At 48.7% G+C, this 25091-nt stretch overlaps 1 protein-coding gene across 7 annotated transcripts in view; it reads left to right on the top strand.

Moving 5' to 3' along the window:
- LOC134965968 (carnitine O-palmitoyltransferase 1, liver isoform-like) overlaps nt 1-25091 on the top strand; it is a 222365-nt gene that overhangs the window by 109486 nt on the left and 87788 nt on the right. For all 7 annotated transcript variants that reach the window (XM_063942409.1, XM_063942408.1, XM_063942410.1 and 4 more), the window contains exons 4-5: nt 6730-6901; nt 23386-23487. In XM_063942409.1, the coding sequence (XP_063798479.1) occupies nt 6730-6901; nt 23386-23487 (274 nt within the window). The remainder of the gene's footprint in view (nt 1-6729; nt 6902-23385; nt 23488-25091) is intronic.

Genomic DNA, 25091 nt, shown 5'->3' on the forward strand with positions numbered 1-25091 from the left:
CATACATACTTGCCGAGAAAATGAGTGACGTCACTCGGTAAGTGTGTATGCACCTTTACTCTGCTACCCTCTGCCCGCTGCTCCGCATGGCACTGGCACACCATTTACAGCAGCGTGACTGTCTGTTTCTCTGTAACCACTGGTTACTTCTTCTGGGGCACATATAACCAGCGCTGCCATTGCCACCTCCCTTTGCCCAGAATGCCGGTTCTCCTCACATCACATGACCCTTGTACACAGCCCTGCTGCTCTGCTGCTGCTCCTATCTTTTAGGAGCATTAACTTTATTGCATAGTGTGGGGACGGCGCTTCTCCAGCCTGGCGCTGGCCCCAAGTAGTAGTAAAACTTTGCGCTGGCCCCGAGTAGTAGTATGGTGGCAACAAATAGGAAGTAACTTTGCACCTAGAAACGCCATGTTACAATTCAGTGGGTGCAAAAGTTGCATGCTGGATAAATACTGGCTGCTTCTGCATGTAGCCCACAGATGTTGCACAGCTATATTTTGACCCTGCAGATTAGATTAGGACACGCCCCCTCACATATAATCCCCCTGCGCATGTTACATCTGCTCCATCTGCAGAACTGTTTTTACCAAGGTGCAAAGTTTCTTACTGGTTTTTTTTTTTTGCTTCGTTCCCAACTCAGAATCAGTCCGTATGTTTTAACATTTAGTCAAGTGAAGAGTACCCCACAAAAAGAGTCGTCTTTCCTTCTCCTGTTTATACAATATGTACACTCTCCCTGCGGAATACCAACAATTTACCAAGTACCTAGGCTTACCATACTATCCCTGTAAACCGGGACATGCATGAGTTACACAGGTTCTGTGACTGGCTGACTTCAAGCCTGCGTTTCACCTGTTTTTCTCTGACGTCCTAGTGGATGCTGGGGACTCCGAAAGGACCATGGGGAATAGCGGCTCCGCAGGAGACTGGGCACAAAAGTAAAAGCTTTAGGACTACCTGGTGTGCACTGGCTCCTCCCCCTATGACCCTCCTCCAAGCCTCAGTTAGATTTTTGTGCCCGAACGAGAAGGGTGCATACTAAGGGGCTCTCCTGAGCTGCTTAGAGTAAAAGTTTAAAGTAGGTTTTTTATTTTCAGTGAGACCTGCTGGCAACAAGCTCACTGCACCGAGGGACTAAGGGGAGAAGAAGCGAACTCACCTGCGTGCAGAGTGGATTGGGCTTCTTAGGCTACTGGACATTAGCTCCAGAGGGACGATCACAGGCCCAGCCATGGATGGGTCCCAGAGCCGCGCCGCCGGCCCCCTTACAGAGCCAGAAGACTGAAGAGGTCCGGAAAATCGGCGTCAGAATAAGGTAGCGCACAGCACCGCAGCTGTGCGCCATTGCTCTCAGCACACTTCACACTCCGGTCACTGAGGGTGCAGGGCGCTGGGGGGGGGCGCCCTGAGACGCAATAAAAACACCTTATTTGGCAAAAAATACATCACATATAGCTCCTGGGCTATATGGATGCATTTAACCCCTGCCAATTTTTCCTTAAAAAAGCGGGAGAAAGGCCGCCGAGAAGGGGGCGGCGCCTATCTCCTCAGCACACTGGCGCCATTTTTTCCTCACAGCTCCGTTGGAGGAAGGCTCCCTGACTCTCCCCTGCAGTCCTGCACTACAGAAACAGGGTAAAACAAGAGAGGGGGGGCACTAATTTGGCAGATAAATATATACAGCAGCTATATCAGGGAAAAACACATATAAGGTTATCCCTATATATATATAGCGCTCTGGTGTGTGCTGGCAAACTCTCCCTCTGTCTCCCCAAAGGGCTAGTGGGGTCCTGTCCTCTATCAGAGCATTCCCTGTGTGTGTGCTGTGTGTCGGTACGTTGTGTCGACATGTATGAGGAGGAAAATTGTGTGGAGGCGGAGCAATTGCCTGTGTTAGTTATGTCACCCCCTAGGGAGTCGACACCTGACTGGATGGTCTTATGGAAAGAATTACGTGATAGTGTCAGCACTTTACAAAAGACTGTTGACGACATGAGACAGCCGGCAAATCAGTTAATACCCTGTACAGGCGTCTCAAACACCGTCAGGGGCTCTAAAGCGCCCGTTACCTCAGGTGGTCGACACGGACACTGACTCCAGTGCCGACGGTGAGGAAACAAACGTATTTTCCAGTAGGGCCACACGTTACATGATCACGGCAATGAAGGAGGTTTTGAACATTTCTGATACTACAAGTACCACAAAAAAGGGTATTATGTGGGGTGTGAAAAAACTACCCGTAGTTTTTCCGGAATCAGATGAATTAAATGAGGTGTGTGATGAAGCGTGGGTTTCCCCCGATAAAAAACTGCTAATTTCTAAGAAATTATTGGCATTATACCCTTTCCCGCCAGAGGTTAGGGCGCGTTGGGAAACACCCCCTAGGGTAGATAAGGCGCTCACACGCTTATCAAAACTAGTGGCGTTACCGTCTCCTGATACGGCCGCCCTCAAGGAACCAGCTGATAGGAAGCTGGAAAATATCCTAAAAAGTATATACACACATACTGGTATTATACTGCGACCAGCAATCGCCTCAGCCTGGATGTGCAGTGCTGGGGTGGCTTGGTCGGATTCCCTGACTGAAAATATTGATACCCTGGACAGGGACAATATATTATTGACTATAGAGCATTTAAAGGATGCATTTCTATATATGCGAGATGCACAGAGGGATATTTGCACTCTGGCATCAAGAGTAAGTGCGATGTCCATTTCTGCCAGAAGAGGGTTATGGACGCGACAGTGGTCAGGTGATGCGGATTCCAAACGGCATATGGAAGTATTGCCGTATAAAGGGGAGGAGTTATTTGGGGTCGGTCTATCGGATCTGGTGGCCACGGCAACGGCTGGGAAATCCACCTTTTTACCCCAAGTCACCTCTCAGCAGAAAAAGATACCGTCTTTTCAGGCTCAGTCCTTTCGTCCCCATAAGGGCAAGCGGGCAAAAGGCCACTCATATCTGCCCCGGGGCAGAGGAAGGGGTAAAAGACTGCAGCAGACAGCCTCTTCCCACGAACAGAAGCCCTCCCCCGCTTCTGCCAAGTCCTCAGCATGACGGTGGGGCCTTACAAGCGGACTCAGGCACGGTGGGGGCCCGTCTCAAGAATTTCAGCGCGCAGTGGGCTCACTCGCAAGTGGACCCCTGGATCCTGCAGGTAGTATCTCAGGGGTACAAATTGGAATTCGAGACGTCTCCCCCTCGCCGGTTCCTGAAGTCTGCTTTACCAACGTCTCCCCCCGACAGGGAGGCGGTATTGGAACCATTCACAAGCTGTATTCCCAGCAGGTGATAATCAAGGTACCCCTCCTACAACAGGGAAAGGGGTATTATTCCACGCTGTTTGTGGTACCGAAGCCTGACGGCTCGGTGAGACCTATTTTAAATCTGAAATCCTTGAACACTTACATAAAAAGGTTCAAGTTCAAGATGGAGTCACTCAGAGCAGTGATGGCGAACCTGGAAGAAGGGGACTATATGGTGTCTCTGGAAATCAAGGATGCTTACCTCCATGTCCCAATTTGCCCTTCTCACCAAGGGTACCTCAGGTTTGTGGTACAGAACTGTCACTATCAGTTTCAGACGCTGCCGTTTGGATTGTCCACGGCACCCCGGGTCTTTACCAAGGTAATGGCCGAAATGATGATTCTTCTTCGAAGAAAAGGCGTCTTAATTATCCCTTACTTGGACGATCTCCTGATAAGGGCAAGGTCCAGAGAACAGTTAGAGGTCGGAGTAGCACTATTTCAAGTAGTACTACGACAGCACGGATGGATTCTAAATATTCCAAAATCGCAGCTGATTCCGACGACACGTCTGCTGTTCCTAGGGATGATTCTGGACACAGTACAGAAAAAGGTGTTTCTCCCGGAGGAGAAAGCCAGGGAGTTATCCGACCTAGTCAGGAACCTCCTAAGACCAGGCCAAGTGTCAGTGCATCAATGCACAAGGGTCCTGGGAAAGATGGTGGCTTCTTACGAAGCGATTCCATTCGGCAGATTCCACGCAAGAACTTTTCAGTGGGATCTGCTGGACAAATGGTCCGGATCGCATCTTCAAATGCATCAGCGGATAACCCTGTCTCCAAGGACAAGGGTGTCTCTCCTGTGGTGGTTACAGAGTGCTCATCTCCTAGAGGGCCGCAGATTCGGCATTCAGGATTGGGTCCTGGTGACCACGGATGCCAGCCTGAGAGGCTGGGGAGCAGTCACACAGGGAAGAAATTTCCAGGGCTTGTGGTCAAGCATGGAAACGTCACTTCACATAAATATCCTGGAACTAAGGGCCATTTACAATGCCAGTCGGACAACATCACGGCAGTCGCCCACGTAAACAGACAGGGCGGCACAAGAAGCAGGAGGGCAATGACGGAAGTTGCAAGGATTCTTCGCTGGGCGGAAAATCATGTGATAGCACTGTCAGCAGTGTTCATTCCGGGAGTGGACAACTGGGAAACAGACTTCCTCAGCAGACACGATCTCCACCCGGGGGAGTGGGGACTTCACCCAGAAGTCTTCCACATGATTGTGAACCGTTGGGAAAAACCAAAGGTGGACATGATGGCGTCCCGCCTCAACAAAAAACTGGACAGATATTGCGCCAGGTCAAGGGATCCTCAGGCAATAGCTGTGGACGCTCTGGTAACACCGTGGGTGTACCAGTCAGTGTATGTGTTCCCTCCTCTGCCTCTCATACCCAAGGTACTGAGAATCATAAGAAGGAGAGGAGTAAAGACTATACTCGTGGCTCCGAATTGGCCAAGAAGGACTTGGTACCCGGAACTTCAAGAGATGCTCACGGAAGACCCGTGGCCTCTACCTTTAAGAAAGGACCTGCTCCAGCAGGGACCATGTCTGTTCCAAGACTTACCGCGGCTGCGTTTGACGGCATGGCGGTTGAACGCCGGATCCTGAAGGAAAAAGGCATTCCGGATGAAGTCATCCCTACCCTGATCAAAGCCAGGAAGGATGTAACTGTGCAACATTATCACCGTATTTGGCGTAAATATGTTGCGTGGTGTGAGGCCAGGAAGGCCCCTACAGAGGAATTTCAACTGGGTCGTTTCCTGCATTTCCTGCAAACAGGACTGTCTATGGGCCTAAAATTAGGGTCCATTAAGGTTCAAATTTCGGCCCTGTCGATCTTCTTCCAAAAAGAACTAGCTTCAGTTCCTGAAGTTCAGACGTTTGTCAAGGGGGTACTGCATATACAGCCTCCTTTTGTGCCTCCAGTGGCACCTTGGGATCTCAATGTAGTTTTGGGATTCCTAAAATCACATTGGTTTGAACCACTCACCACTGTGGACTTAAAATATCTCACATGGAAAGTGGTAATGCTGTTAGCCCTGGCTTCAGCCAGGCGTGTATCAGAATTGGCGGCTTTATCCTATAAAAGCCCTTACCTAATTTTCCATACGGATAGGGCAGAATTGAGGACTCGTCCTCAATTTCTCCCTAAGGTGGTTTCAGCATTTCACTTAAACCAGCCTATTGTGGTGCCTGCGGCTACTAGGGACTTGGAGGATTCCAAGTTGCTGGACGTAGTCAGGGCCCTGAAAATATGTTTCCAGGACGGCTGGAGTCAGAAAATCTGACTCGCTGTTTATTCTGTATGCACCCAACAAACTGGGTGCTCCTGCTTCTAAGCAGACGATTGCTCGTTGGATTTGTAGTACAATTCAGCTTGCACATTCTGTGGCAGGCCTGCCACAGCCAAAATCTGTAAAAGCCCATTCCACACGGAAAGTGGGCTCATCTTGGGCGGCTGCCCGAGGGGTCTCGGCTTTACAACTTTGCAGAGCAGCTACTTGGTCAGGGGCAAACACGTTTGCTAAATTCTACAAATTTGATACCCTGGCTGAGGAGGACCTGGAGTTCTCTCATTCGGTGCTGCAGAGTCATCCGCACTCTCCCGCCCGTTTGGGAGCTTTGGTATAATCCCCATGGTCCTTTCGGAGTCCCCAGCATCCACTTAGGACGTTAGAGAAAATAAGAATTTACTTACCGATAATTCTATTTCTCATAGTCCGTAGTGGATGCTGGGCGCCCATCCCAAGTGCGGATTGTCTGCAATACTTGTACATAGTTATTGTTACAAAAATCGGGTTATTATTGTTGTGAGCCATCTTTTCAGAGGCTCCTCTGTTATCATGCTGTTAACTGGGTTCAAATCACAAGTTGTACGGTGTGATTGGTGTGGCTGGTATGAGTATTTCCCGGGATTCAAAATCCTTCCTTATTGTGTACGCTCGTCCGGGCACAGTATCCTAACTGAGGCTTGGAGGAGGGTCATAGGGGGAGGAGCCAGTGCACACCAGGTAGTCCTAAAGCTTTTACTTTTGTGCCCAGTCTCCTGCGGAGCCGCTATTCCCCATGGTCCTTTCGGAGTCCCCATCATCCACTACGGACTATGAGAAATAGAATTATCGGTAAGTAAATTCTTATTTTTTTTATCAGCTAGAGAACCTGTGTAATTCCAAAGTGTCACAGTTTAAAGGGATAGAGTGGTACGCCTACAAATCCCTATTCATGCCAGAGTGGTATACCCCTAATGTTGGTTTAACCCATACTTGTGCATACTTAAGTCTTGTGCAGAATCGCATCCTGTTCTTTCATAACCCTTTCATTACGTTATACTTTATTTTATTCTCCTAATAATCTGCTGGTTGTGTTCCTGGCTGGCCATGTATTTTTAGTAAATATACCCCCCTTGTATCTCTGCAGCAGCTACCTCTCTCACCAGGGACAGAGTATCCTCAGCGCCGTGCTCTTCTCCACCGGCCTTTGGTTCGCACTTATCACGACCATGCGCTACATCCTGAAACAACTCCTGTCGTACCATGGCTGGATGTATGAGCAGCATGGCAAGATCTCAGCTACCACCAAGCTTTGGCTGGTAAGTAGCTTGCTTCCACTTTTACTGTTGAACCTCAAAATTGCTCTAAAGAAAAATTGTACTTATGTTTTATTTATATAGATTATTGTCACCCACTGGCACACTGCTATCAGGGCAGTTGAGATAGCAGCTTTAGTGATGTAACACCTGAAATCAAGAGGAATCCTGTCAGACCTTATCCCACTGCTAATGTCACCTTGCAGTCAACAAAACGGGAAAAACATACAGTACCCTGTTTGCATAAGTATTTAACCCCTTTACTGTAACTTTTGCTTTATTCATAGCAGTGAGTATGTTTGAATAAGTCTCTAATCAGCTTTGCAAACCAGGACCAGGAAATTCTTTTCCGCTCTTCCCTAAAAAAAAAAAAAGGAAGCCCATCAAAGGTTCTTTATATGGTGAGGGGATTCCCTGTGCACTGCCCTCTTTATTGTCTAGGCCATCCCAAGACTATGACCTTCCTTTCCTGAAGCCTTTACTTGGGTGTGCTTTGGATCCTTACCCCTATCCCCTACCCTAACCCTCCTGGGATGTCGGCTAGGGCTAACCCTCTGGAGGTGTTGGCATTGGCTAATCCTCTGGGAGTGTCCGCTACGGCTAAACTCCCCAGTCCCCCCAGTATCTAACACTATCCCTCCCCCCACCGGGCCCTAACCCTAAGCCCCTACCCAAATATTTAGGATGTCAGGGGTTCCCACATTTGGCACATGACCGCCGGAATCCCGACCGTTGGGATGCCAAACGCATCCCATTTAGAACTATTCAGTATCCTTTATTGTGACGAGAGCCCCTGTCCCCACTGATGTGCAGCAGCCCCATAGCATGATGCTGACCCCGCCATGTGTCACTGTAGGTGTTGTGTTTTGCTGGTGATGCGCTGTGTTGTTTGTCTTTTAAAAGTAAGGCCTAAAGGTTCAATCTTGGGTAATTCCGAGTTGATCGCTAGCTGCCGTTCGCAGCGCAGCGATCAGGCTAAAAATCGGCACTTCTCCGCATGCGTATGCACCGCAATGCGCACGCGCGACATACGGGTACAAAGCCCTTTGTGGTTTTGCACAGGTTCTAGCAAAGTTTTCATTCGCGCTGGCGGCCGCTAGAAGATTGACAGGAAGGGGGCGTTTCTGGGTGTCAACTGACCGTTTTCAGGGAGTGTTTGCAAAAACACAGGCGTGTCTGGAAAAACGCAGGCGTGGCTGGGCGTTCGCTGGGCGGGTGTAAGACATCAAATCCGGACACGAATAGGCTGAAGTGATCACAAGCGCTGAGTAGGTTCAGAGCTACTCAGTAACTGCACAAACTGTTTTTGCAGAGCTCGGCTGCACATGCGTTCGCACTTCTGCTAAGCTAAAATACACTCCCAGTGGGCGGCGGCATAGCGTTTGCACGGCTGCTAATACTAGCCAGCGAGCGATCAACTCGGAATGACCCTCATGGTCTCCTCAGATCATAAGGAATTGCTGCTTCATCCAGTCTGGTGCACACTGATACTGTGAAGATGAGTAGTGTTCATTCTAGCACCCTGCTCCTTTCCCAACCCATGCAGTTCCTCTGTGCCTGGGGGTCGCTCTCTGCTCTGGTGCTTCTAACACACTCTGGTTTATATCTCAGTACTGAAATTCCTGCAGCTTCCTTTATGCTGTGTTAGGCCTCCTGGTAGCTTCCATGTCCTTTCATCATATCTGGAGAGACGTCCTGATCTTGGCAATGTCCATGCTGTGCCACATTTTCTCCACTTGCTGATGATAGCTATCACAGAGCTCCCATGGTACGTTGCGCCTGCAAAATTATTTTGTACCTCTCTCCTGATTGGCACCTTTCAACAATGAGCTCCAGTAGTAGAAGCTTTGAATGCTCCTTGCGAACCATGGCTATCCCAGTAAGGTGCAGCCAAGTAATTGCAGGGAGATCCTACAGGAGCAGCCGGTCATTCTTTGGGGTTATTCACAGTCCCTGTTGTTGCTAGTAGGTGTTTGCTGATTAGGATTGAACAAGATTTTGAATGTGATTGGTTAGCTGTGAACACACAGTACAGCCCCATTATGAAAGGGTGTGCACACTTATTTAACCAGGGGTTTGTAGGCTTTGTTTCTCTGACGTCCTAGTTGATGCTGGGAACTCCGTAAGGACCATGGGGAATAGCGGCTCCGCAGGAGACTGGGCACAAAAGTAAAAGCTTTAGGACTACCTGGTGTGCACTGGCTCCTCCCCCTATGACCCTCCTCCAAGCCTCAGTTAGATTTTTGTGCCCGGCCGAGAAGGGTGCACACTAGGGGCTCTCCTGAGCTTCTTAGTGAAAGTTTAGTTTTAGGTTTTTTATTTTCAGTGAGACCTGCTGGCAACAGGCTCACTGCATCGAGGGACTAAGGGGAGAAGAAGCGAACTCACCTGAAGTGCAGAGTGGATTGGGCTTCTTAGGCTACTGGACACCATTAGCTCCAGAGGGACCGAACACAGGCCCAGCCTCGGAGCTCGGTCCCAGAGCCGCGCCGCCGGCCCCCTTACAGAGCCAGAAGCAAGAAGAGGTCCGGAAAAATCGTCGGCAGAAGACCTCAGTCTTCAACAAGGTAGCGCACAGCACTGCAGCTGTGCGCAATTGTTACTCAGGCACACTTCACACTCCGGTCACTGAGGGTGCAGGGCGCTAGGGGGGGGCGCCCTGAGCAGCAATGTAAAACACCTTGGCTGGCATAAATACACCACATATAACCCCCAGGGCTATATGGATGTATTTTAACCCCTGCCAGAACTCACCAAAAAAGCGGGAGAAAAGGCCGCCGAGAAGGGGGCGGAGCCTATCTCCTCAGCACACGGGCGCCATTTTCCATCACAGCTCCGCTGGAAGGACGTCTCCCTGACTCTCCCCTGCAGTCCTGCACTACAGAAAAGGGTAAAAAAGAGAGGGGGGCACTAATTTGGCGCAGTTTTGATACTAACAGCAGCTATAAAGGGAAAAGCACATTTTATAGTGGTATTCCTGTCTATATATAGCGCTCTGGTGTGTGCTGGCATACTCTCCCTCTGTCTCCCCAACGGGCTAGTGGGGTCCTGTCCTCTATCAGAGCATTCCCTGTGTGTGTGCGGTGTGTCGGTACGATTGTGTCGACATGTTTGAGGAGGAAAATGAGATGGAGGCGGAGCAATTGCCTATTATACAGTTGTCACCCCCTAGGGAGTCGACACCTGAGTGGATGAGCTTATGGAAGGAATTGCGTGACAGTGTCAGCTCTTTACGACAGACAGTTGACGACATGAGACAGCCGGCTACTCAGCTTGTGCCTGTCCAGGGGTCTCAAACGCCATCAGGGGCTTTAAAACGCCCGTTACCTCAAATGGCAGACACAGACACGGATACTGACTCCAGTGTCGATGATGAGGAGACATACGTGACTTCCACTAGGGCCACACGTTACATGATTGAAGCAATGAAAAATGTATTGCATATCTCTGATAATACAAGTACCACTAAAAAGGGTATTATGTTTGGTGAGAAAAAACTGGCTGTAGTTTTTCCTGTATCCGAGGAATTAAATGAAGTGTGTGATGAGGCGTGGGTTTCCCCCGATAAAAAACTGATAATTCCTAAAAGGTTATTGGCATCATACCCTTTCCCGCCAGAGGATAGGGCACGTTGGGAAACACCCCCTAGGGTGGATAAAGCGCTCACACGCTTGTCTAAACAGGTAGCACTACCCTCTCCTGATACGGCCGCCCTAAAGGAACCTGCCGATAGAAAGCTGGAGAATATCCTAAAATGTATATACTCTCACACGGGTGTTATACTGCGACCAGCAATCGCCTCAGCCTGGATGTGCAGTGCGGGCCTGGCGTGGTCGGATTCCCTGACTGAAAATATTGATACCCTAGATAGGGACAGTATATTACTGACTATAGAGCATTTGAAGGATGCATTTCTATATATGCGTGATGCACAGAGGGATATTTGCCGACTGGCATCAAGAGTTAGCGCGCTGTCCATTTCTGCAAGAAGAGGTTTATGGACGCGGCAGTGGTCAGGCGATGCGGATTCTAAAAGGCACATGGAAGTATTGCCTTATAAGGGGGAGGAGTTATTTGGGGTAGGTCTATCAGACCTGGTAGCCACGGCAACTGCTGGAAAATCCACATTTTTACCCCAGGTAGCTTCTCAACCTAAGATGACGCCGTATTATCAGGCGCAGTCCTTTCGGCCCCATAAGGGCAAGCGGGCAAAAGGCGCCTCATTTCTGCCCCGTGGCAGAGGGAGAGGGAAAATGCTGCAACAAACAGCCAGTTCCCAGGAACAAAAGCCCTCTCCCGCCTCCGCAAAGTCCTCAGCATGACGCTGGGGCTTTACAAGCGGACTCAGGCACGGTGGGGGCCCGTCTCAAGAAGTTCAGTGCGCAGTGGGCCCACTCGCAAGTGGACCCCTGGATCCTTCAAGTGGTATCTCAGGGGTACAAATTGGAATTCGAGACGTCTCCCCCTCGCCGTTTTCTAAAGTCTGCTTTACCGACGTCTCCCTCAGACAGGGAGGCAGTATTGGAAGCCATTCACAAGCTGTATTCCCAGCAGGTGATAATCAAGGTACCCCTCCTACAACAGGTAAAGGGGTACTATTCCACACTATTTGTGGTACCGAAGCCGGACGGCTCGGTGAGACCAATTTTAAACCAAAAATCCTTGAACACTTACATACAAAGGTTCAAATTCAAGATGGAGTCACTCAGAGCAGTGATTGCAAACCTGGAAGAAGGGGACTATATGGTATCAGTTTCAGACGCTGCCGTTTGGATTGTCCACGGCACCCAGGGTCTTTACCGAGGTAATGGCCGAAATGATGATACTCCTTCGAAGGAAGGGAGTTTTAGTTATCCCTTACTTGGACGATCTCCTGATAAGGGCAAGATCCAGGGAACAGTTGAAAGTCGGGGTAGCACTATCTCAGATAGTGCTGCGCCAGCACGGTTGGATTCTCAATATTCCAAAATCACAGCTGATCCCGACGACACGACTTCTATTCCTAGGGATGATCCTGGACACAGTCCAGAAAAAGGTGTTTCTCCCGGAGGAGAAAGCCAGGGAGTTATCCGAACTAGTCAGAAATCTCCTAAAACCAGGCCAAGTCTCAGTGCATCAATGCACAAGGGTCCTGGGAAAGATGGTGGCTTCTTACGAAGCAATCCCATTCGGCAGATTCCGCGCAAGAACCTTCCAGTGGGATCTGCTAGACAAATGGTCCGGGTCGCATCTTCAGATGCATCAGCGGATAATCTTGTCACCAAGGACAAGGGTGTCTCTCCTGTGGTGGTTGCAGAGTGCTCATCTTCTAGAGGGCCGCAGATTCGGCATTCAGGACTGGGTCCTGGTGACCACGGATGCCAGCCTGAGAGGCTGGGGAGCAGTCACACAGGGAAGAAATTTCCAGGGCTTGTGGTCAAGCCTGGAGACATTACTTCACATAAATATCCTGGAGCTAAGGGCCATCTACAATGCTCTAAGCCTAGCAAGACCTCTGCTTCAAGGTCAGCCGGTGCTGATCCAGTCAGACAACATCAGGGCAGTCGCCCAAGTAAACAGACAGGGCGGCACGAGAAGCAGGAGGGCAATGACAGAAGTTGCAAGGATTCTCCGCTGGGCGGAAAATCATGTGATAGCACTGTCAGCAGTGTTCATTCCGGGAGTGGACAACTGGGAAGCAGACTTCCTCAGCAGACACGACCTCCACCCGGGGGAGTGGGGACTTCACCCAGAAGTCTTCCACATGATTGTGAACCGTTGGGAAAAACCAAGGGTGGACATGATGGCGTCCCGCCTCAACAAAAAACTAGACAGGTATTGCGCCAGGTCAAGGGACCCTCAGGCAATAGCTGTGGACGCTCTGGTAACACCGTGGGTGTACCAGTCAGTGTATGTGTTCCCTCCTCTGCCTCTCATACCCAAGGTACTGAGAATCATAAGAAGGAGAGGAGTAAGGACTATACTCGTGGCTCCGGATTGGCCAAGAAGGACTTGGTACCCGGAACTTCAAGAGATGCTCACAGAGGACCCGTGGCCTCTACCTCTAAGAAAGGACCTGCTCCAGCAGGGACCCTGTCTGTTCCAAGACTTACCGCGGCTGCGTTTGACGGCATGGCGGTTGAACGCCGGATCCTAAAGGAAAAAGGCATTCCGGATGAAGTCATCCCTACCCTGATCAAAGCCAGGAAGGATGTAACCGTACAGCATTATCACCGTATTTGGCGTAAATATGTTGCGTGGTGCGAGGCCAGGAAGGCCCCTACTGAGGAATTTCAACTGGGTCGTTTCCTGCATTTCCTGCAAACAGGACTGTCTATGGGCCTAAAATTAGGGTCCATTAAGGTTCAAATTTCGGCCCTGACGATTTTCTTCCAGAAAGAACTGGCTTCAGTTCCTGAAGTTCAGACGTTTGTCAAGGGGGTACTGCATATACAGCCTCCTTTTGTGCCTCCAGTGGCACCTTGGGATCTCAATGTAGTTTTGGGGTTCCTAAAATCACATTGGTTTGAACCACTCTCCACTGTAGACTTAAAATATCTCACTTGGAAAGTGGTAATGCTGTTAGCCCTGGCTTCAGCCAGGCGTGTCTCAGAATTGGCGGCTTTATCCTATAAAAGCCCTTACCTAATTTTTCATACGGACAGGGCAGAATTGAGGACTCGTCCTCAATTTCTCCCTAAGGTGGTTTCAGCGTTTCACTTGAACCAGCCTATTGTGGTACCTGCGGCTACTAGGGACTTGGAGGACTCCAAGTTGCTGGACGTAGTCAGGGCCCTGAAAATATATGTTTCCAGGACGGCTGGAGTCAGGAAATCTGACTCGCTGTTTATCCTGTATGCACCCAACAAGCTGGGTGCTCCTGCTTCTAAGCAAACTATTGCTCGTTGGATTTGTAGTACAATTCAGCTTGCACATTCTGTGGCAGGCCTGCCACAGCCAAAATCTGTAAAAGCCCATTCCACAACGAAGGTGGGCTCATCTTGGGCGGCTGCCCGAGGGGTCTCGGCTTTACAACTTTGCCGAGCAGCTACTTGGTCAGGGGCAAACACGTTTGCTAAATTCTACAAATTTGATACCCTGGCTGAGGAGGACCTTGAGTTCTCTCATTCGGTGCTGCAGAGTCATCCGCACTCTCCCGCCCGTTTGGGAGCTTTGGTATATTCCCCATGGTCCTTACGGAGTTCCCAGCATCCACTAGGACGTCAGAGAAAATAAGAATTTACTTACCGATAATTCTATTTCTCGTAGTCTGTAGTGGATGCTGGGCGCCCATCCCAAGTGCGGATTGTCTGCAATACTTGTACATAGTTATTGTTGCAAAAATCGGGTTATTACTGTTGTGAGCCATCTTTTCAGAGGCTCCTCTGTTATCATGCTGTTAACTGGGTTCAGATCACAGGTTGTACGGTGTGATTGGTGTGGCTGGTATGAGTCTTACCCGGGATTCAAAATCCTTCCTTATTGTGTACGCTCGTCCGGGCACAGTATCCTAACTGAGGCTTGGAGGAGGGTCATAGGGGGAGGAGCCAGTGCACACCAGGTAGTCCTAAAGCTTTTACTTTTGTGCCCAGTCTCCTGCGGAGCCGCTATTCCCCATGGTCCTGACGGAGTTCCCAGCATCCACTACGGACTACGAGAAATAGAATTATCGGTAAGTAAATTCTTATTATTTCACCTCTTTTCACCTTTTTCCTAAAAACTTTTTTTTGTGTGTGTTTTTAATACTTGCGCTTTGTTGGTTGAAAGGTAGAAATGGACTGACATGCTTTATCTTGAGTCATGCTTCACATTGTAGAATATTACACTTTCACTAAGGGTGTGTAGACTGTTTATATCCATTGTGCCTAGTAACAGCTAGTATAATAGATGTAGTTCGGTCTGTGCCTTACAGGTGAACTCTGACACACACCACCCACCTACCTACCTACCTACCTACCTTGTGTAATGTAAAAGTGCCAGGTAGGGATGAATAATTTGCAGCATTTAAACTTTGAACTGTTTGACAGTGGATTCGGTCTGTGTTGGAAGAAATGTTAATTTACCCATTATTCATTTACTGGTAAACGGAAAAAGGTGGAACCAGTGACGGGAAAGCTAATACAGTCATGAAGAACGTTAGCACCATAGTTCCCAGTGATCAAGCAGAGGCCAGTGAGGAGTGAAGCTGCAGTAGGATAACACACATTGTCCTGAAGATTGCACACAACCACGGAGGCTTCCAGAGTTCTGTTTTATGTATAAATGTTTTTCATGCATTAGATATGTAAGGGTAGGTGTACTAACCGTAACATGGCTAAATGCCGCTCCGGCTTTCCAGATTACCTTGGCGAAGCAGGAAGTGTTGAACATACTGTGCCACAGTGGGTGAGAGAAAAGTCACCCTTCCGGCAAAATGAGCAGAGTCGCATAGCTCGTCATTACAGTTGACGGAGGCGGGCGTATTATCAAAAGAATGAGTCACAATCAGAACAAAGAACAAAATGTCTGTGCAAACGTTATGTACAAACAAACAATGCATTTTTCACCACTTCCTGCTTCCCTCACACTCTTCATACTATCGTCTACTGGTGGCGATATCTGCAGTGGGGCAATGGGCCATTGGTTATTAATATCTGTGCTTGATAATACCTGTATCTACTAGGCCACAATAGGGTTTTCTGGCTGCACTGATAAGATGGCATGCCTGTTAGCAGTCAGACAAAGGCTGCTCTTTACTTTAGGACATATCAAGTAACTATATGGAATGGGATTTTCTTTAGAAATTATTATTATTATTTTTTTATCCATTTCTCCTCTTAGTACATTTGCCCGAAAATAACAGAGTAATGTGGAAAATAAATAAAACAATAGAAAAGCAGCGCTCATATATGAGAGATTATTAATTTCATATATAGTATGTTCAATAGTTTAAAAATCACATATGTAATTCATTAAAATGTTCAATCCTAAATTAATATATTGCTACAACTGGATCTCACCCACTGGGTGTAATGACTATTAGAGTCCAATATGTTTTACAACCTGTTCCTTCTGTGCTGCCGGTCCAGGAACTATGATGGTCATTCCAAGTTGATCGCTAGCTGCATTTGTTCGCAGCACAGCGATCAGGCTTAAAAATGGCAGTTCTGCGCATGCGCGACGTACGGGCACAACGTACGATGCAGTTTTGCACAGGGTCTAGCGATGCATTTCAGTCGCACTGGTTGCCGCAGAGTGATTGACATGAAGTGGGCGTTTCTGGGTTGCAACTCGCCGTTTTCAGGGAGTGTTTGGAAAAACGCAGGCGTGCCAGGGAAAACGCAGGCGTGGCTGGGCGGGTGTGTGATGTCAAATCCGGAACTGAATAGTCTGAAGTGATCGCAAGCGCTGAGTAGGTTTTAAGCTACTCTGAAACTACACAAAACATTTTTGCAGGCGCTCTGCAATAAAAACGTTTGCACTTCTGCTGAGCTAAAATACACTCCCAGTGGGAGGCGGCATAGCATTTGCACAGCTGCTAAAAACTGTTAGCGAGCGAACAACTCGGAATGAGGGCCTATGTCCTTAGATCTCATGTGGTGCTGGTAAGGGTCCTGGGGTGATCACCCTGTAGTGGATGTCTGTTGTCGAGGAATATTGAGCCTATTGCAAGAGGATTTCTCACATGCGGGTTTTAGCTCCCCACGAGGGTTTTCTTCACCGGACCTGTTGATGTTATGGAGCCAAGATCCTCACGTGATTCGTGGTCTTTGTCCTCTATGGCCTTAGATCCTCATCAGACACGACTGGATTTTAATCCGTTAGGACACTTTATGCACCTTTGTATATGATAATTCCGGAGCTGGTTCAGGTTGTTTGGTTCTCTGTAGTAAGGTGGGGTGGAAAATAAACACACACATTTTTTTCTCTTTTTTTAACTTATAGCTGCAGTAGTTCGGTCTCCAGTAAATCCCCTTTTTTCTGAGAGTAAAGAACCAGGATATATCCAGTCATTATAATTTAAGCTCAAGCAGTGATAGAGATTGCTATAACACCAAGAGTACGAATAGAGGCGGTCTGGCCACAGAGATGCGCAGCGCAATCGAGAATATCTGCATTTAGCTCCATGCACGCATGCAGAACAATTACAGGTGACTTGCACTGCGCTCTGCCCCGGCCCCACAATGCCATGTGTTTACTGTAAATGATGTAAAGTGCTTTGTCACACGCCTCTTTAGTGAAACGCAGAAGGTGCAGTGATAACCTGCACCTGTGTTTTCTTTGTGGTACATCTATCACCTTTCAATGCCTCCCTGGAACTTAGTAGCTCTTATAGCATTAGTCTGACGCTGAGATCAGGAACTTGCCTGGCTGCTAATATATCGATCTCATTCTACAGTACTGTGTAGTTCAGGGAAGATAGGTCTTGTTTCATAACGTGGTTATAATGGAACAGATGTGTTCTAATCCATAGCCAAAAATCCAATTTCTCTAACGTCCTAGTGGATGCTGGGGACTCCGTAAGGACCATGGGGAATAGACGGGCTCCGCAGGAGACAGGGCACTTTTAAGAAAGAATTAGGATACTGGTGTGCACTGGCTCCTCCCTCTATGTCCCTCCTCCAGACCTCAGTTTGAATCTGTGCCCGGACGAGCTGGGTGCACCTTAGTGAGCTCTCCTGAGCTTGCTAAAAAGAAAGTATTTTGTTAGGATTTTTTATTTTCAGAGAGATCTGCTGGCAACAGACTCTCTGCTACGTGGGACTGAGGGGAGAGAAGCAGCCCTACTCACTAGAAGATAGGTCCTGCTTCTTAGGCTACTGGACACCATTAGCTCCAGAGGGATCGTACACAGGAACGCACCCTTGGTCGTCCGATCCCGGAGCCGCGCCGCCGTCCCCCTCGCAGAGCCAGAAGACAGAAGCCGGCGTGAGAAGTAAGAAGACTTCGAAATCGGCGGCAGAAGACTCCAGTCTTCATATGAGGTAGCGCACAGCACTGCAGCTGTGCGCCATTGCTCCCACACTAAACCCACACACTCCGGTCACTGTAGGGTGCAGGGCGCAGGGGGGGGGGCGCCCTGGGCAGTAATTGGGAACCTCTTGGCAAAAAGCAGCATATATACAGTTGGGCACTGTATATATGCATGAGCCCCCGCCATTGTTTTACACACAAAACGCGGGACAGAAGCCCGCCGCTGAGGGGGCGGGGCTTCTTCCTCAGCACTCACCAGCGCCATTTTCTCTCCACAGCTCCGCTGAGAGGAAGCTCCCCAGGCTCTCCCCTGCAGAATCACGGTAGAAAGAGGGTAAAAAGAGAGGGGGGGGGGGGGCACATAAATTTGGCGCAAAAACAGTATATACAGCAGCTACTGGGTTAACACTAAGTTACTGTGTGATTCCTGGGTCATATAGCGCTGGGGTGTGTGCTGGCATACTCTCTCTCTGTCTCTCCAAAAGGCCTTGTGGGGGAACTGTCTTCAAATAGAGCATCCCCTGTGTGTGTGGTGTGTCGGTACGCTTGTGTCGGCATGTTTGACGAGGAAGGCTATATGGAAACAGAGCGGGTACAAATGAATGTGGGGTCGCCGCCGACGGCGCCGACACCCGATTGGATGGATATGTGGAAGGTTTTAAATGATAATGTTAATTCCTTGCATAAAAGGTTGGATAAAGCTGAAGCCTTGGGACAGTCAGGGTCTCAACCCATGCCTGATCCTACAGCGCAGAGGCCGTCAGGGTCTCAGAAGCGCCCATTATCCCAAATTGTTGACACAGATATCGACACGGATTCTGACTCCAGTGTCGATGGCGATGATGCAAAGTTGCAGCCTAAAATGGCTAAAGCCATCCGCTACATGATTATAGCAATGAAGGATGTGTTACACATCACAGAGGAAACCCCAGTCCCTGACAAGAGGGTTTATATGTATGGGGAAAAAAGGCAAGAGGTGACCTTTCCCCCTTCACATGAGTTAAATGAGTTATGTGAAAAGGCTTGGGAATCTCCAGATAGAAAACTGCAGATTTCCAAACGGATGCTTATGGCGTATCCTTTCCCGCCAACGGACAGGTTACGCTGGGAATCCTCCCCTAGGGTAGACAAAGGTTTAACACGCTTATCCAAGAGGGTAGCCCTGGCGTCACAGGATACGGCCACCCTAAAAGATGCTGCGGATAGAAAGCAGGAGGGTATCCTGAAGTCCATTTATACACATTCAGGTACCCTACTAAGGCCGGCAATTGCGTCGGCCTGGATGTGTAGTGCTGTAGCAGCATGGACAGATACCTTATCTGAGGAACTTGATACCTTGGACAAGGATACTATAGTACTGACCCTGGGGCATATAAAAGACGCTGTCCTATATATGAGAGATGCCCAAAGAGACATTAGCCTACTGGGCTCTAGAATAAATGCAATGTAGATTTCTGCCAGAAGGGTCCTGTGGACTCGGCAATGGACAGGTGATGCCGACTCAAAAAGGCACATGGAGGTTTTACCTTACAAGGGTGAGGAATTGTTTGGGGACGGTCTCTCGGACCTGGTCTCCACAGCTACGGCTGGAAAGTCTAATTTTTTGCCATGTATTCCCTCACAACCTAAGAAAGCACCGTATTACCAAATGCAGTCCTTTCGATCACAAAGAGGCAAGAAAGTCCGAGGTGCGTCCTTTCTTGCCAGAGGCAGGGGTAGAGGAAAGAAGCTGCACAATACAGCTAGTTCCCAGGAACAGAAGTCCTCCCCGGCTTCCACTAAATCCACCGCATGACGCTGGGGTTCCACAGGCGGAGCCAGGCCCGGTGGGGGCGCGTCTCCGAAATTTCAGCCACAAGTGGGTTCACTCACATGTGGATCCCTGGGCTATAGAGATTGTGTCTCAGGAATACAAGCTGGAATTCGAAGTGATGCCCCCTCACCGTTACCTCAAATTGGCCCTGCCAGCTTTCCCCATAGAGAGGGAAATAGTGTTAGCTGCAATTCACAAATTGTATCTCCAGCAGGTGGTGGTAAAGGTTCCCCTCCTTCAACAGGGAAGGGGTTACTATTCGACAATGTTTGTGGTACCGAAACCGGACGGTTCGGTCAGACCCATATTGAATTTAAAATCCCTGTACATATTCCTGAAAAGGTTCAAGTTCAAGATGGAATCGCTCAGAGCGGTCATCGCAAGCCTGGAGGAGGGGGATTTTCTGGTGTCTCTGGACATAAAAGATGCTTACCTTCATGTCCCCATTTATCCACCTCATCAAGAGTACCTCAGATTTGTGGTATAGGATTGTCATTACCAATTCCAGACGTTGCCGTTTGGTCTGTCCACGGCACCGAGAATATTTACCAAGGTAATGGCAGAAATGATGGTGCTCCTGCGAAAGCAAGGAGTCACAATTATCCCATACTTGGACGATCTCCTCATAAAGGCGAGGTCCAGAGAGCAGTTGCTGATCAGCGTAGCACGCTCTCGGGAAGTGTTACAACAGCACCGCTGGATTCTGAATATTCCAAAGTCGCAGCTGATTCCTACGACGCGTCTGCCCTTCCTGGGTATGATTCTGGACACAGACCAGAAGAAGGTTTTTCTCCCGACGGAGAAGGCTCAGGAACTCATGACACTGGTCAGAGACCTCTTAAAACCAAAACAGGTGTCGGTGCATCACTGCACGTGAGTCCTGGGAAAGATGGTGGCGTCATACGAGGCCATTTCCTTTGGCAGGTTCCATGCGAGGACCTTTCAATGGGATCTGTTGGACAAGTGGTCCGGATCGCATCTACAGATGCATCGGCTGATCACCCTATCCCCCAGGGCCAGGGTGTCTCTTCTGTGGTGGCTGCAGAGTGCTCACCTTCTCGAGGGCCGCAGATTCGGCATTCAGGACTGGGTCCTGGTGACCACGGATGCAAGCCTCCGAGGGTGGGGGGCAGTCACACAGGGAAGAAATTTCCAGGGTCTGTGGGCAAGTCAGGAGACTTGCCTTCACATCAATATCCTGGAACTAAGGGCCATATACAACGCCCTAAGTCAAGCGGAGACCCTGCTTCGCAACCAACAACAACCAACAACATCACCGCAGTGGCTCATGTAAACCGCCAAGGCGGCACAAGGAGCAGGGTGGCGATGGCAGAAGCCACCAGAATTCTTCGATGGGCGGAGAATCACGTACGAGCACTGTCAGCAGTGTTCATTCCGGGAGTGGACAACTGGGAAGCAGACTTCCTCAGCAGGCACGACCTCCACCCGGGAGAGTGGGGACTTCATCAGGAAGTCTTCACGCAGATTGCAAGGCGATGGGAACTGCCACAGGTGGACATGATGGCATCCCGCCTCAACAAAAAGATACAGAGGTATTGCGCCAGGTCAAGAGACCCTCAGGCGATAGCTGTAGAAGCACTAGTGACACCGTGGGTGTTCCAGTCGGTTTATGTGTTTCCTCCTCTTCCTCTCATACCCAAGGTGCTGAGAATCATAAGAAAAAGGGGAGTGAGAACAATACTCATTGTTCCGGATTGGCCAAGAAGGACTTGGTATCCAGAGCTGCAAGAAATGCTCACAGAGGACCCATGGCCTCTGCCTCTAAGACAGGATCTGTTGCAACAGGGACCCTGTCTGTTCCAAGACTTACCGCGGCTGCGTTTGACGGCATGGCGGTTGAACGCCGGATCCTAGCAGAAAAAGGCATTCCGGATGAGGTTATTCCTACGCTGATAAAGGCTAGGAAGGACGTGACGGCTAAACATTATCACCGTATATGGCGAAAATATGTTGCTTGGTGTGAGGCCAGGAAGGCCCCTACAGAGGAATTCCAGCAGGGCCGTTTCCTTCACTTCCTACAGTCGGGAGTGACTTTGGGCCTAAGATTGGGGTCCATTAAGGTCCAGATTTCGGCCCTATCCATTTTCTTTCAAAAAGAACTGGCTTCTCTTCCTGAAGTTCAGACGTTTGTAAAGGGAGTGCTGCATATTCAGCCCCCGTTTGTGCCTCCAGTGGCACCTTGGGATCTTAACGTGGTGTTGAGTTTCCTGAAATCACACTGGTTTGAGCCACTTAAAACCGTGGAGTTAAAATATCTCATGTGGAAGGTGGTCATGCTATTAGCCTTGGCTTCGGCTAGGCGTGTGTCAGAATTGGCGGCTTTGTCACATAAAAGCCCCTATCTGGTTTTCCATATGGACAGGGCAGAATTGCGGACTCGTCCGCAATTTCTGCCAAAAGTGGTGTCATCTTTTCATATGAACAAACCTATTGTGGTGCCTGTGGCTACTCGTGACTTGGAGGATTCCGAGTTCCTAGATGTAGTCAGGGCTTTGAAGGTTTATGTAGCCAGAACGGCTAGAGTCAGGAAAACTGAGTCGCTGTTTATCCTGTATGCATCCAACAAGCTGGGTGCTCCTGCTTCAAAGCAAACTATTGCTCGCTGGATCTGTAACACGATTCAGCAGGCTCATTCTGCGGCTGGATTGCTGCTTCCAAAATCAGTAAAAGCCCACTCCACAAGGAAGGTGGGCTCTTCTTGGGCGGCTGCCCGAGGGGTCTCGGCATTACAGCTTTGCCGAGTGGCTACTTGGTCAGGTTCAAACACTTTTGCAAAGTTCTACAAGTTTGATACCCTGGCTGAGGAGGACCTTGTGTTTGCTCATTCGGTGCTGCAGAGTCATCCGCACTCTCCCGCCCGTTTGGGAGCTTTGGTATAATACCCATGGTCCTTACGGAGTCCCCAGCATCCACTAGGACGTTAGAGAAAATAAGATTTTACTTACCGGTAAATCTATTTCTCGTAGTCCGTAGTGGATGCTGGGTGCCCGTCCCAAGTGCGGACTTCTTCTGCAATACTTGTATATAGTTATTGCTTAAATAAGGGTTATGTTATGGTTGCATCAGGGTTATCTGATGCTCTGTTGTTGTTCATACTGGTAACTGGGTAAGTTTATCACAAGTTATACGGTGTGATTGGTGTGGCTGGTATGAGTCTTACCCTGGATTCCAAAATCCTTTCCTTGTACTGTCAGCTCTTCCGGGCACAGTTTCCTTAACTGAGGTCTGGAGGAGGGACATAGAGGGAGGAGCCAGTGCACACCAGTATCCTAATTCTTTCTTAAAGTGCCCTGTCTCCTGCGGACCCCGTCTATTCCCCATGGTCCTTACGGAGTCCCCAGCATCCACTACGGACTACGAGAAATAGATTTACCAGTAAGTAAAATCTTATTATTATGTTTCATCAGTCTAATTTACTAACCAGACTGGTCATAGCTACTGTAGTTGTTAGATGATATCTGTACTGTTTGCACCATGTTATTAAATAATGCATTATCAATAGTGACCTGCTGATATTTGTTGTTAAAGCAGCATGTGCAGGATTTGTAGTGTAAAAAATGCTTTGTAATGTCATAAGCACAGATTGGAAATGAGTATATTGATCCAAGTGCTCAGATAAGTGTATAAGAAATGTATTGGGTTTCCCACACTTGTATTACAGATCTAGAGAAGAGTCTTTTTTTATTACAGCATTTCAGTTTGACTTTTTTCATCTTTTTAGACTTTGGTGAAGATTTTCTCCGGCCGTAAGCCGATGTTATACAGTTACCAGGCTTCACTCCCTCGCCTTCCTGTACCAGGAATTAAACAGACGATGCAAAGGGTGAGTCTGTTCTGACATGTGCAGGTGTTAATTTAATACAGTATATACACGGGATAGGGCAGTGGTTATAATGAAATGTATGCCTGCTACTCTTATCTGCCAGTGTCGGGGGTGGTTTCTGTGTAATTCTAAAACAAAGTTAGATTGTGTGAACATGCCCTTTAACTGTGAGCACCCCCAGCATAGTACATCCAGCAAGCCCAGACCATCTGGGAAATCTGCCTGGGTACTATATGTAGGATGCAGAGTAAGTTATTGCTGCTACATGTGGGGGTAACTAGAGAGTAATGGTTAATATAAACCCAGAAGTGGTAATAATACATGCTAACAAAAGAGTATACCAAATAACACTGCAGCTAAAGTTTGTAGGCTGTGCGGAATCGCACATTAAAATTTAGTTTCTTTTTCATCCACTAGGGGCCACTGGAGTACTCTTAGAAACTCTTAATAAGCAGTTAATAGAGACATGGAAGAATCCGGATAAACGGTTTTCTATCCACCATTGGAGGATTTTCCCATTTAGAAGTCACCGACTCTGGAAACGGGTAACTAGACAGAAACTGGCTAGGTATAGAAAACCGTTTGTCCGGATTCTTCCATGCCTCTATTAACTGCTTTTTAAGAGTTTCTAAGGGTACTCCAGTGCCCCCTGTGGATTCAAAGAAGAGGATTTATCTGGTAAGTACCAAAATCCTATTTTCTCTAACGTCCTAGAGGATGCTGGGGACTCCGTAAGGACCATGGGGATAGACGGGCTCCGCAGGAGACATGGGCACTTTAAGAAAGACTTTAGATCTGGGTCTGCACTGGCTCCTCCCTCTATGCCCCTCCTCTAGACCTCAGTTTGATACTGTGCCCAGAGGAGATGGGTGCACTTCAGGGAGCTCTCCTGAGTTTCCTGACAGAAAGTATATTTGTGAGGTTATTTATTTTCAGGGAGCCTGCTGGCAACAGACTCCCTGCATCGAGGGACTGAGGGGAGAGAAGCAGACCTACTTCTGTGAGTTTCAAGGCTCTGCTTTTTAGGCTACTGGACACCATTAGCTCCAGAGGGATCGGTACGCAGGTCTCATCCTCGCCGTCCGTCCCAGAGCCGCGCCGCTGTCCCCCTCGCAGAGCCGGAAGATAGAAGCCGGGTGAGTATGAGAAGAAAAGAAGACTTCATGATCTTCACTGAGGTAACGCACAGCAGTAAAGCTGTGCGCCATTGCTCCCATACACCTCACACACGGCAGTCACTCTAAGGGTGCAGGGCGCAGGGGGAGCGCCCTGGGCAGCATATAGGCCTCTTTTTTGGCACAAATAAGTATATATACAGCTGGGCACTGTATGTATATATATATATATATATAGATGGGGGGAAGCTTATCGGCGCTTAACCGCGATACCAAATAGTACTAGAATGTAGTCCAGGATATTTATAAATGAACAAAAAAAGTCTCCCTTTTTCTAGACACTCCCTTTATATTAATCGGGCGTCAGCTCCACCTTAAAGAAAGAAGCATTGGTAAGGTGCTTCATGTATAGTGTAAACAAAAAGAAGGGATAAGGTGGTTTTAAGCGACCAGTGGTGTCTAATGCTAATCGGAGACTTAAATTTAAAA

Source organism: Pseudophryne corroboree, chromosome 10 (assembly GCF_028390025.1).
Source record: "Pseudophryne corroboree isolate aPseCor3 chromosome 10, aPseCor3.hap2, whole genome shotgun sequence".
NCBI lineage: Eukaryota > Metazoa > Chordata > Amphibia > Anura > Myobatrachidae > Pseudophryne > Pseudophryne corroboree.